This window comes from Labeo rohita, chromosome 14 (genome assembly GCF_022985175.1).
Source record: "Labeo rohita strain BAU-BD-2019 chromosome 14, IGBB_LRoh.1.0, whole genome shotgun sequence".
NCBI classification, from domain to species: domain Eukaryota; kingdom Metazoa; phylum Chordata; class Actinopteri; order Cypriniformes; family Cyprinidae; genus Labeo; species Labeo rohita.
In genome coordinates, this window is record NC_066882.1 from 986,376 (window position 1) to 1,000,956 (window position 14,581).

The window sequence follows — 14,581 nt, forward strand, 5'->3', positions numbered from 1 at the left end:
AAGCCAGATCAAAACCCATTCATTTTTGAATTTCGACATCGCTTGTAATTATTTTAAAAAGCATGTATAGTGATGGGTGAAACAGAGCTTTTCGAAACTCCAAATCAGTAAACCATTAAGACGCAAAAGGATTCCCTGTTCCGAGGCGCTCCAAGCAGATCGTGAATCACTTAATTTCGACTGAGACCTAAAACAATAGCCCTGCGTCTCAATGTGCATACTATCCACCCTATCTGCCCTAAATAGCATTGAAAATTACTACTCTACTACTCACAGAGTTTATGATGGACAGTATACACATTGGGATGCAGGCGAAGTCGACTATAGAATACCTTAAAGGGACTTTGATTTAAAAGTGCTATCGTGAACCATTTGATTTAGATCGGAACTTTGCGTATCGCGAATCATTCAAATCAGATCGGGTATGGCGATTCGCGAATCTTCGGCGCGGCTTCGCGAATCATTTCGCGAATTAATGATTCACGATTCACGCTCTGAAGTCACGATCTGAAATGACGGTTCGCGAATCGGATCGAATTATTCATATCAGGACAATCGATAATCATTTGATTCAGATTGTGACTTCGGAACGGAATGCGAATCATTTAAGTTTGGGTTTTCGAAGCGCGAATTGTGAATCTTTTTTCATATTTCTTGTTGTTGTTGTTGTTGTTTTTTTTGTTTTGTTTTTTTCCAGTATAAAACATCAGCCATTAAAGTTGTACAGTTATAAAAACAAAGCAAATACAAAAAAGAAATAAAGTATAAACAAATATAAATCCCTTAAGAAAATGAACTAGTGTAGCAACTTTTTTTGTATAACCAAAGTTTTACCACAAATACCATGAAAGATACTATTTCATAGCAGGAAACAAATTAATTATGTAATTTTTTGTTACATTCTCTTTTGAGTAGTCAAACAATCCAAAAAAAAAACATCTTTAAAACAGAAAGTCACTCACAAAATAAGACTGGATGAACATGAAAAAAAAATCTGTGTGGTTCATTGTCAAAAAAGTGAATGAATCTTCCTCAGAAGAGACAAAAACAACAACACACTTCAGTGTCTGACTTGTATTATAATTACGGCTATAAACTTTGTGGAATTTGGATGAACTCATGAATCTGTTGTTTGAGCTCTTTATATTTAAGGAGAAAACTACAGTTTCCAAAGTCAGACATCGCTTGTTATGATTTTCAAGGGTGCCGAATTTAGTAGAGACGCTATGACATGTCCCTACCAGACAGTACTAAATTGACCCTAGCAATAATTTTGAATGATCAAACAATGAAATGTCTGTCATCTGTCATTATGTCTCCACCAATGCCAAAATCAAACATACACCCTTGTTTGATCAAATGGTGAGCAGAAGAGACTTCTTTCAAAAGCTTTTGAATGTGTACTCCACTCATTAGAATAGTAGTGTATTTCTCTAGTTTCACCTAGTCTGGACGTTTAGATTATATATTAAATATATGTAAACAGATCTGACTGGAGAACTGAGAGCTAAACGTGTATGATGACAGAATCACTGTTACACACAAACACAGCAGCTCTCTTTCTCACACACACACCGGACGATAATAAAACACAGCTGAAGCAGCTTCATCTGCTGAATCCAGCGAGAGACGTGGTTTAATCTCTGTTGGAGCTGATTTATTTGAGAGCAAACATCCCACAGGCTTTCCCCAGCTCCGACACAGAGTAAACATCCGACGCGCTGATCGGATGTGAATCAAACCGGACCTGCTGCTCTCTGGACACGACGACATCGGACGAACCAGCACTCACAAACACCAGCCAAACAGTGACCAAACAGACCATTAGAGACCAAGACACTCTGCTTCCAATTAACAGTTATAAACAGATTACCTGAAAATACCGCTTAAAAAAAATCATGAACTCTGGGTCAGAAAACAGAAAACCACTGACTGTGATTCAATCTGGAAAATCACACAGAGAGGTTTAAAGTACATTGTCATCAACATAAAAACACACAAATTTATTCAACAAATGAATATTAATATTTTGAGAGAAACATTTCCAAATGAATTCAAATACAATATTGTGTAAGACAATTAATAAATATTTGAATAGACACACAGTGTCTTTAAAAATGACTTTTCATATCATTGATCATCAATGGTGCTTTATTAAAGATATACAATTCTAGTTTTTATTAATATATTGAATTAGTTTTCATTTTTAGATTTTCTAATTATTTATTATTTATTATGTTTTTTTTTTTTTTTTAGAAATTGTTTAGTGTTTTGGCATTTTTTTATTTATTATTTTTTATTGTTGTTTATTTTTATTTAGTTATTTTTTTAATTTTGTTTAGTGTTTTTGCATTTTTTTATTTACTTATGATTTTTTTATAGTTGTTTATTTTTATTTATTTATTTATTTTGTCTATATTGCTTTATTAATTTTTATTTCAGTTTTAGTTTTGGTAATTTTAGTGAAGTCAGAAAATAAGAAAAATTCCTGAAATAAATTAAGTATAAATATAAATATTTAAAATAAAAAATATTTTATTTTACTTAACATTTACTTCATTTCAAGACACAAAAATGTTTTTTTTTTTTTCTTAATGTTTTTAGTTAACAATAATAATAATGATCATTAATTGATCACTAACCATACAGTCAATTAAGTTAAATGTTTTAATACAAGTTCCTAGTCTAAAGAATACATATTTGTACTGTTCTATATGCAGTACACAATGTGCACATTCATCTTCTGTGTAACTAGATGTTTATTACTTTAATTTTTATTGTCTTTATCATTTTTTTCTTCTGCTTAATTGTTCTTTTTATTCACCATGGAGAAAATCAAGTTCTGTCCTTTATTTATTGTTACTAATGCAAGTCGAAAATCATTACATTGCATAAGCAATAAGAATGCTTTTTCGTGAATTGTGTGTGATGATACACAAAACTGCCTCTGCATCATTAAAAGACAGAAAGGAAGAAGAGAAGAACAACAGAGAAACTGGTCAAAACAGGGATGTTTGGGATCTTTCTCGTTCCTGTATTTACACACACAGCTGCGGTGAAGAAACAATACCAGCGCTTACATAAAATAAGACAGAAAGAACAGACTCCAGAGGGCAACGAGGACACTCGCGTCACAAACGCTTCTGGGTTTATAAACAGGACACACTTATAAACCTGACGTGGGGTTTGTGTCCGAAAACGGGTCTGGCTGTAAAAGGAAAGAGTGAGCAGGAGAAAGACTGTATAAGGAAGAAACGTCATTCACGCACACAGCTGTTTATTCTCCTTTAGGATCGTTCAGTGTGATTTACACAGGCCACTTCATTTCTGCCTTTACTTCATGAAAGACAAAGCCAGACAAACACATGTCAGGACAGATCCGTCATAAAATCACAGGGCTGGATTCACGAAACGGTCTTAAGAATACAGTTCTTCTTAACAGCTACTCTTAAAATAAATTTAAGAATATTTTGTATATTTCAAAAACACTTCTTAGGAATGTTCTTATTTTTTAATAGTTCTCAAGACAAAAATTTTGAAAGAGATGTGCCTAAAAATCCATGTAAATAACTTCTTAAAGAACACTGGCTACATATAAAAGCTAGTTACTTTTATCATCTAGCAAGTCATTTTTTAATGACAGTTAATCAAACAGTTGAGGTCAAAGGTTACGTTCCCCTATTCAGAATCTGCAAAATGTTAATTATTGTACCAAAATAAGATGGACCATACAAAATGCATGTTATTGTTAATATAGTACTGACCTGAATAAGATATTTCACATGAAAGATGTTTACAAGAGAAAATAATAGTTGAATTTATAAAAATGTCAACTTTTGAACGGGGTCAGACGCTTGATTCTTAATACTGTGTTGTTCCTGAATGATCCACAGCTGTGTTTTTTTGTTTAGTTTAGTTTTGTTTAGCCTGAACAGTTAAACTGCCTGCTAAAATCTTTGAGGTCCCACAAATTCTTTGGTTTTTCAGCATTTTTGTGTATTTTAACCCTTTCCAACAATGATTGTGTGATTTTAAGATCCATCTTTTCACACTGAGGACAACTGAGGGACTCATATGCAACTATTACAGAAGGTTCAAACACTCACTGATGCTCCTGAAAGAAAAACCATGCATTAAGAGCCGGGGGTGAAAACTTTTGAACAATGGAGATGTGTACATTTTTCTTATTTTACCCAAATATCATATTTTGTTTTCATTTAGTACTGACTTTTAGAGGCTACAGAAGATACTTACATGTTTCCCAGAAGACAAAATAAGTTAAATTTACCCTGATCTTCAAATTCCAAAAGTTTTTACCCCCGACTCTTAATGCATGGTTTTTCCTTCTGGAGCATCAGTGAGTGTTTAAACCTTCTGTGATAGTTGCATATGAGTCCCTCAGTTGTCCTCAGTGTGAAAAGATGGATCTTAAAATCATACAGTCATTGTTGGAAAGGGTTTTTTCTGAAGAACAGCAGCAGTTTAACTGTTCAGGACAAACAAGGGACTCATGAACAACTATCACTAAACAAAAAACACAGCTGTGGATCATTCAGGAAACAACACAGAATTAAAAATAAAGGGGATGTACACTTTTGAACAGGGTCATTTTATATATTCAATTATTATGTTCTCTTGTGGACTATATGTGAACATCTTTTATGTGAAATATCTGACTCAGGTCAGTACTAAATAACAAAATAACATGCATTTTGTATGATCCTGACATAACATTTTGCAGATTCTGAAAGGGGGGTGTAAACTTTTGACCTCAACTGTAAGTCAACTTGCTAAGCAAAATGGAAATCTGCTGAAAATGTGCTCACCCTTCAAGATGTAGATGAGTTTGTTTCTTCATCAGATTTGTAGAAATGCGTCATTCCATCACTGTCTCACCAATGGATCCTCTGCAGTGAATGGGTGCCGTCAGAATACGAGTCCATAATCCACAATAACGCTTCCTCCAGTGAAAAAGTCCACCTTCTGTTGTCTCCCACATCACAATCCAGCCACATATTTGAACTGTTTTGGCTTGTAAATGGTGTTTGATCTAGCGGATTTCTCTCCTGATTCAGAACAAACCACTTTTTCACTGGAGGAAGTGTTATTATGCATTATGGACTTCAACTTTTGTCTTAAGATGTTAACCCGATGGACTGGAGTGGTGTGGATTACTTGTGGATTGTTGTGATGTTTTGACCAGCTGTTTGGACTCTCATTCTGACGGCACCCATTCACATCCATTGGTGAGACGGTGATGGAATGACACATTTCTACAAATCTGATGAAGAAACGAACTCATCCTAATCTTGGATGGTTTTAGGGGGAGCACACTCTCAACACATTTTTGCCTGAACTATTCCTTTAATATAGAGTTGAAAGATGGACAAATATATCATTGAGATTTACTGGTGTAACATTTTGTAGTAAGAATGTGTTTTTGTAGTATTAAATGTAGTATTTTCATGAATCTGATCCCTGGCGCAGAGGATGCAGTAGATTTGTTCGGGTGTTTCAGTGTGTTTCTCTGCAGCAGGTCATTCAGACGAAACTGCGCATTATTGATCAGACGCTGACTGGAGATCAGTTTCAGTGAATGAGGGAGATTTGAGCCACGAGCGACTGAATGCTGAGCACACAGAAACATCTCACACACACACACACAGCTGTCCTGACCTTGCCAAAGAAAACCAAACCATCCCTCAGAGACTCACTGATGGAGTAAACAGACTCGGTCTATTTTTACATTCTCTCTCTCTCTCAGTCTCTCATCCGTGTGTGACTGCATGTCTCCACAGGAAGTGCTGTTGTGTGCATGCATACAGGTCATTGTGACCCGAGGAGGAAACACCAGCCTTAAAGATGCATTCACCGTCAAAAATAACAGAACAAACACCAACATCTGCAGCGGAGAGCCAATGACAGGATAAACCAGGAGCAGAAGAACAAACTGAGCAGATGTGAAAACTGATAAGTACACTATGGTTCAAAGGTTTAAGGTCTTTTATTTATCAAGATGTTATTAGGCGTCTCTTTCTCTACAAGCTATTGATGATCCATGCACTGCAGGATGAAATCCACACAGATTGAGCACACAGGTGTCAAAAGGTCAAACCATTTCAAATGCACACCACAGCACAGAACGGGTGTTTCCACACTTTGCTCTGATATTAAACACTCACCAGCTTCCTTGCAGACGGCGGCGAGGTCGGCTCCCACGTATCCGTGCGCAGCGTCGGCTAGTTCCCGCAGCTCATCGTCGGTGACGTCACACGGCATGGAGCGCAGCTGCTTCTGCAGGATATCCATCCGCCCATCTGCGCCAGGAACGCCGATCTCCAGCTCCTTATCGAAGCGTCCGGGCCGTCGCAGCGCCGGATCCAGCGCATGAGGACGATTGGTGGCTCCCAAAACCAGCAGCTGCCCGCTGTGACCCTCCTAAACACAACAAACACACAACCTAAATCACAAACATTACACACTCTAAATATTCGACATAATCTGTTTCGAGGTGCATGATATGCTGCACTTCATCTAAAATCATTTTAGATATTATTAATCTAATTTCTGAATAATTATTATACACATTCAGTTTATAAGTGCATACAGGCAATATTTGTACTTTTAAATTCAGTCACCACTATTGAACTGAGCTAAAAATATATATGAAAAGAAAGAAATCATTGTCAGACCACAGGACCATATAAGTTTCAAAAAACAACTAAAAATCATTCTTTTAAAAAATGCCACTTTCTCTCATGCATATTAATTACACATCTCTCTTGAATGTATTTATTGTAGCATTCTGTGATCATAGCTCTACATATTTATGATAACATAATAGTATATGTATAAAGAAATAACTCAAGCCATGTTTCCCTTTAGATTTAGCTTAATTAAAATGGTAAAAACACACAAAATACATAGATACAAACCAAGACTGTTATCACTATAACAAACCATTAAAAAAAAAAATTATTACTTAAAATAAAATGATACTGAAATAAAATAATATAAAAAAGAAACTTATTTTCATATAGTATGATCTCTTTTTTTAAAGTTGAAGTACTAAAATACCAAAAAAAAAAAAATAATAATAATAATAATAATAAAATTTACAAACTCACACAAAAAAAAAACACTAAAATTTTAACTAAAAATGTATTTAAAAAAAAACATGCAGACATATTAAAACATTATAAAAATGACTAACTCACAATAAAATCACTGAAAGTGATTAAAAGTTTAACTGAAAGTTTAAATAAAATGAAAACCCGATAACAAAAAAATGAAAACGAATTAAAATGATTTTTTTTTATTAAAATTATTAATTAAAACATAAATTAATAGTATATATCAACAACAAAAAAAATAACCAAAGGACCAAAATCAATTTTTTTTTAATTATGAAATCAGAATCTTAGATATTCTGTAATCAAAAAATGAAGTTAATTGAGTTAATTGGTGAACTGGATTGAACTGAATTGAATTTCAACAGTAATATTTTTAATTCACTTTTTTATATTTTCAGTTTCCATTTTTATCTTAGTTTAATTGTTAGTAATTTTATGTGCTTTTGCCATTTTTATTCATTTTTGTTTCCTAACAAAATCAGAATCTTAGATATTCTTAAATCAAAAAAAAAAAAGTTAATTGGGTTAACTGGTGAATTGGACTGAACTGAATTAAATTGAAAACGAAAACAAATTTAAAATCAAGCAATGTTTTCATTTCATAGTAATATTTTTAATAAGCTTTTTATTTTTATTTTTCATTTTAATTTTAGTTTACTTTTCAGCAATTTTGTTATGTGCTTTTGTCATTATTATTATTTGTTTACATTTCTAAATAGTTTTAATTTGTTTTTATTTATTTTCTCAGTTTCCAGTCTTAGTGGTATTTCAATACTATTTATATACTATCAATTCTTTAGTAATATTTTGAATTCAGTTTTTCTTTTTTTACTTACAGTTTTCATTTTAAGTTTATCTCTTATTCATTTTGTTAAATGCTTTTCAAGACTTTTAATTTATTTTTTATTTCAGATTTAGCTTCAATAGTATTTCATTAGTAATTTTAATACTATGTACATACTATTACAGTTTTTTTTTAGTAATTTTCCATTGTTTCCATTTTAATTTTAGTTTAATTGTTAGTAATTTTATGTGCTTTTGTCATTTTTATTAGTTTTTGTTTCTTAACAAAAATCAGAATCTTAGATACTCTTGAATCAAAAAATGAAGTTAATTGACCTAACTAGTGAATTGTTGTGTTATCATAATTACAGCAGAAATACCAGAGAAAATCAAGCTAAACTGTGTTGGGGCCTTTGAGCCGCTGATCCAGAGTTCAGAGTCTCTTCAGATACTGAGGACTCATTAATGTTCGCTAGAATCACAGCCAACACACTCAAAGCGGTTCAGATACTCACAGATCCGATCCCGTCCATGAGCGTCAGCAGTGTGGCCACGACCCGCTTCTCCACCTCATTCTGAGCTCCTTCTCTTTTGGGACACAGAGCGTCCAACTCATCGATGAAGATGATGGCAGGCTGCCTGTGAGCACAAACACACACATAACACACACATCTAATCTCGTCACACACAGTGACATTAAAATATTTCTTACCTCTGTGAGGCCTGTGTGAAAATCTGCCTCAATCTGCCTTCAGTTTCTCCATAAAACCTGCAGAGATTCAGACACATTCACACGCTCATGACCACCAATATTGATGAAATATGATTAGAAGTGAAGTGTATTGAATGTTTTTATTTATAAAATATTCTAAAAATATGATTTACATATAAGAAATTGTTACTTTTTATTGTTCTTCAGTCTGTTTTGATTATCAAGTTCAGTTTAGAAAAATTACAAATATTTATATTTTTCTCTCTCACACACTTGCTCATGATCTCGGGGCCGTTGATGACGCTCATGTGAGCTCCCACTTCATTGGCTACGGCTCGTCCAATCATGGTCTTCCCCCGTGCCGGGCGGCCCGTACAGCAGCACCCCTCGAGGAGGCGGGATTCCTGTTTGACAGACACGCGCTCACGTCACATGACCACATCAGAGCCAAAAAAAAAAAAAAAAAAAAAACAGCATGCGAAACAGTAAACAACAAACAGCAGTATGACACACCTGTCATGACCTCATCAGAAAAAAAGTCAGAGCTGATATCACTTTTTGTCACAGGAAATCAAAGGATGCATCAAGTGCATTGCATTGTGGGAAACAGTATATCACACAGTGGGCTCAAAATAATGTTATTTTAGTATTTATTTTAGATAATATCATAGTTCTATAGTAATATTTAGTCATTTTATAATCATATTTTTTAATCTACTTTTTATTTTTAGTTTTCATTTGAATTTTTAGCTATTTTGTTGTGCTTATATTTTTTTTTTCAATTTCTTTGTTTTTAATACCTTTTTGTTTGTTCTTTTCAGTTTTAGCTGTATTTCAGTACTGTTTATATACTACCGTACTTTTTAGTAATATTTTTAATTTATTTTTATTTTTATATTTTCAGTTTTTATTGTAAGTTTCATTTTTAGTCATTTTTGTCACATGCTTATAATTTTTATTAGTTTATTGGTTTTAATATTTCTAAACACTTTCCATTTATTTATTTTTTTTTCCATTTCCGTTAGTAATTTTAGTACTTTTTACATACTATTACAGTTTTTAGTAATATTTTGAATTCACTATTTTTTAATTTTAGTTTAGCTTAATTTTATGTGCTTTTGTCATTTATTAGTTTTTTGTTTTTGAAAAAAATATTTATAAATAGTTTTACTTCAGTTTTATTTCAGTTTGTGTTTTCCTCATATTTCAGTAATAATTTTCAGCTGAATTTAAATGACTAATTTTAAGACTACAACTTACACTTGCTTCGGTAAGTCGTTGTGCATCATTTCAAATTTTTGCTTAATGTTTTTACATCTAATATTTACATTTCATTTTAATTCATCTTTATTTCAATATTAAGAAAAATGTTTGTTTGCTTTTTTTTATAATTTTAGATTTAGTTAAAAATATCAGTACTAGTGTTGTTTACCGCATATCTCTACCATTAAGTATATAGATTGTACTGAGGCAAGGGACTGATGTAGGAATTGAAGTTCAAGGGTCAAAGGTCAGAGGTTGTGCCTCCCAGATCTGACTTCTGACCTCACTCACCGTAGTTCCTAAAGAGCTCCGGGTGTTTGAGCGGCAGTTCGATGGTCTCCCTGATGACCTGCAGCTGACTGCTGAGGCCACCGATCATACTGTACGTGACCTTTGACCCCTCGTCCCCCTCCTCACCCTCATCCCGCGCACTGGCGTCACACACGCTCAGTGTGGTGGAGCTGCAGACGGCGTAGAAGGTGTCTGTGGACGAGCGTCCGCACTGATCCGACAGAGGACTGTCTGTGAACGATGCTTCAGACGGGCTGAGAACCGAGTCACTCACTTTACAGGGTGTGGACTGAGGGGTCAGAGGTGAGGGGTCATGTGATTGGTCAGGGGTCAGAGGTGAAGGGTCATGTGATCGGTCAGGGGTCAGAGGTGAAGGGTCATGTGATCGGTTAGGTGTGCTCTGGTGGATGGACAGCTGTTCCAGCTGTGAGGTGAGATCAACAGTGACGCTGTCTAACCGTCTCAGAGTCTCTCCGTCGACACCAGTCACCGAATCCACACCCAAAACACACTGACGCCCAAAATACGAGACAGACACACTGCCGCCCGGCAGCAGAACCCGACCGTCTGGAAGAGAGGACAACGTCTGTGAGCATCTGAAAATAATGCCATCATTCAAAGAGAGTTTGAGAATCAGAGCACGTGTTACCCAAAATCCGCAGCAGATAATTCTTGAATTCTTCTGTATTCAGCACTTTGTCTTCAGCCCTGTAAGATTAACAAATAAAAAAGAACAACTATATTGATTTATTTATTTATGTTTATTATATATTTTAAGAAATAAAAACACATTAAAAATGTAGTTGCAATACTTTTTTTGTGAAAAATGTGTCATTGTAATGCATGATGCATTAAAATAGCTAAAATAAATCTAAAACAAAATTAATAAAAAAAAAAAAAACATATAGATGTATTAAATTTAATAAATAAATGAACAGAAAAATACACAACAAAATTAATAAAACTTTCAAAAAAAAAAAAAAAAAAAAAAAAAAATTAAACATTAAAAAAAAGCCTAAATATTGATTAAAACTATAACAGTGATTATATATCTCAGTGATATTAAAATAACTCTTTGTTTATAACCAGTGGTTCATAACCAGGGGTTTGGGATCCACTAGGGGGCGAACGATGGCTTAAAATTACACAAAATAAACTTAAAAATAGGCAAACACAGCTACAAATTAAGATGCAAACTGATGTCATATTCATCTGTCTGTAAACCGACATTTTCATTTAAGATCAAGGATTTTCACAGTCTTGGAAAACCGTGGAAATTTTAAAAGTGTGATTTCCAGACCTGGAAAAGTCATGGAAATTATTAAAAAATCCATTTTTAAAAATCGGTTTTATGGAAATTATAGCAATTTCTATAATAATTATAAATGCTTCTAATTACCTCAAGCCCTAAAATTTTAGTATTAAAAATATATAAGCCTATATTTAAAAATATATATATATTTGTTCATAAAAAAAACAAACAAAACAAATCATGTAAATTCATTAGTAATAAAAAAAAATGTAAAGAACATTCAGTTCTTATGGAAATACTAAATTGAATTATATATGTATGTATATATATGTATATATATATGTTTATATGCATATATATATATATATATATATATTTTATATATATATATATATATATATATATATATATTTTTTTTTTTTTTTTTTTTTTTTCTCTATTTCTCTAAATAAAGTTTGAACATTTGTCATAAAGGCAGGCATATCCAGGGGGTCTTTGATAATGTGAGGCCTCAGATAATGAATAACAAATATAAAAATATATACATTTAAAAAAAAAATACTGTACAAATCTGGGCAAAAACAAAAAAATCTAAACTTTCAAAGATTCTTGGCCCAGTTACTTTTATTTTAGAAAAATTACTGTCCATATGACTTTTGGAAAATGTCTTTTTTTTAAACAATAATCATTGCGTCACTGTGATCTACCTTCATTTAACTAGTCAAACCATTCAACAAGGTTCTCATTTACAAAATAGTGTGTGCCCAAGCTTGTGTTTCTGCTCTTGACCAGCAGATGGCAACATTCGCTCACAATTACTGCAGTGCTGAGATTAAAACACACACTGGTGATTTCTGATCTTTCCCACTGTGTTGTTATTTCTGTGGAGGTTTTCCTGGTGTCGTTTGTTCTACCTGAGTGTCAGCTGCACGTGTTCGGCCTGTAGAACGGCTCCGGTGATGGGCTGCAGTGTGACTGGAGATCCAGACGTCACTCTCAGACCCGACTGAATGCTGGACTGCAGACCCACACGCCTGCCCGGAAACTGAGACGTCGGCCACGCCACACACACCTACACACACATAAACATAGAGTCAACACACCCATCAACACCATCACCCACGATAGTCTCACACACACACACACACCTGCTGCTGTCCTGCGCTGCTGGAGATGAGGACGGGACGTCCGATGCAGATATTCAGATTCTTCATGGTGTTCACACTCATCTGAGCCAAATATGAACGCCAGCGCTGAGGGACTTTATCTTCAGCTGCAAACACACACACACACACACACACACACACACATTCAGACTGATGCGGTCTTCAAATGCAAATGTAGATTTGAAATATTGTCTATCAGGAGTCATCAGCTACAAACTGAATGCATGACGTCTGGAATATATATGTATCATTACTCCAGTCTTCAGTGTCACACGATCCTTCAGAAATCATCTAATATACTGATTTGCTGCTCAACAAATATTTATGATTATAATCACAGTTGTGCTGCACAATATTTTTGTGGAACCTGTGATAATTTTTTAGGATTATTTAATGAATAGAAAGTTTAAAAGAACAGCATTTATCTGAAATAGAAATCTTTTCTAACAATATACGTCTTTAATGTCACAATCATTTTAACATATACTTGCTATTGAATTAAATTAAGTTCTTTCAAAAAAGAAAAAAATATATAACCCCAAACTTTTGAAAAGTAGTGTATAAATAAATTGTTGTGTATAAATAAACGTACTTTTGAACTTTTTATTTCCCAAAGAATCCTGAAAAAAGTATCACAGATTATAAAAAAAATAAAATGAAAATAAGCAGCTCAGCTGTTTCCAATATCGATAATAAATCAGTATATTAAAATGATTTCTGAAGGATCATGTGACACTGAAGACTGGAGTAATGATGCTGAAAATTCAGCTTTGAACACAGAAATATAAAACATATTGAATTAGAAAACCATAATTTTATAATTGCAATAATATTTCACAATTTGTCAGTATTGTTTTTTTTTTCTTTGATTAAATAAATGCTGCCTTCACGAGCAAATCATTCAGTTCGCGAAATGATTCATGAACCCGCTCCCGAAGTCTCGATGTGAATCAAATGACTCTCGATACGCGATGTTCCGATCTGAATCAAATGATTCGCGAACCCGCTCAGAAGTTACGATCTAAATAAAATGATTCATGAACCCACTCAGAAGTTCCGATCTGAATCAAATGATTCAAATGATTCGTGAACCCGCTCGTAAGTTCCGATCTGAATCAAATGATTCGCGAACCCGCTCAGAAGTTCCGATCTGAATCAAATGATTCAAATGATTCGTGAACCCGCTCGTAAGATCCGATCTGAATCAAATGAGTCGCGAACCCGCTCAGAAGTTCCGATCTGAATCAAATGATTCAAATGATTCGTGAACCCGCTCGTAAGTTCCGATCTGAATCAAATGAGTCGTGAACCCGCTCAGAAGTTCCCATCTGAATCAAATGATTCGCGAACCCGCTCAGAAGTACCGATCTGAATCAAATGATTCAATTGATTCGCGAACCCGCTCGGAAGTTACGATCTGAATCAAATGATTCGCGAACCCGCTCGGAACTTCCGATCTGAATCAAATGATTCGAGAACCCGCTCAGAAGTTCCAATCTAAATAAAATGATTCGCGAACCCGCTCGGAAGTTTCGATCTGAATCAAATGATTCGCGAACCCGCTCGGAAGTTCCGATCTGAATGAAATGATTCGCGAACCCGCTCGAAAGTTCAGATCTGAATCAAATGATTCAGATCTGAATCAAATGATTCGCGAACCCGCTCGGAAGTTCCGATCTGAATGAAATGATTCGCGAACCCGCTCGAAAGTTCAGATCTGAATCAAATGATTCGCGAACCCGCTCGGAAGTTCCGATCTGAATCAAATGATTCGCAAACCCGCTCGGAAGTTCCGATCAATTGATTCGCCATAGAGATCCGACTGGTGCTATTCGAAACAGTGAATCATTTTGTGATGCATAGGTTTAAATGATTCGCATGAACTGATTCGGCGTGCTTTTCAAATTAAAAAGCGATATCGAAATTCGAAAAAGAATGGCTCTTTTGATCTGGTTTTGTGAATCGCTTCAACTAAACGATC

The 14,581-nt window shown here is 34.3% G+C and overlaps 1 protein-coding gene across 1 annotated transcript in view; it reads right to left on the minus strand.

Annotated features, from left to right (window-relative positions):
- Positions 1 to 14,581, minus strand: part of spata5 (spermatogenesis associated 5) — a 63,438-nt gene that overhangs the window by 48,182 nt on the left and 675 nt on the right. The window contains 9 exon segments of the mRNA XM_051127793.1: positions 6,183 to 6,438; positions 8,432 to 8,555; positions 8,629 to 8,685; positions 8,902 to 8,984; positions 8,986 to 9,032; positions 10,183 to 10,749; positions 10,832 to 10,890; positions 12,349 to 12,506; positions 12,583 to 12,707. Of these exon segments, the coding sequence (XP_050983750.1) occupies positions 6,183 to 6,438; positions 8,432 to 8,555; positions 8,629 to 8,685; positions 8,902 to 8,984; positions 8,986 to 9,032; positions 10,183 to 10,749; positions 10,832 to 10,890; positions 12,349 to 12,506; positions 12,583 to 12,707 (1,476 nt within the window).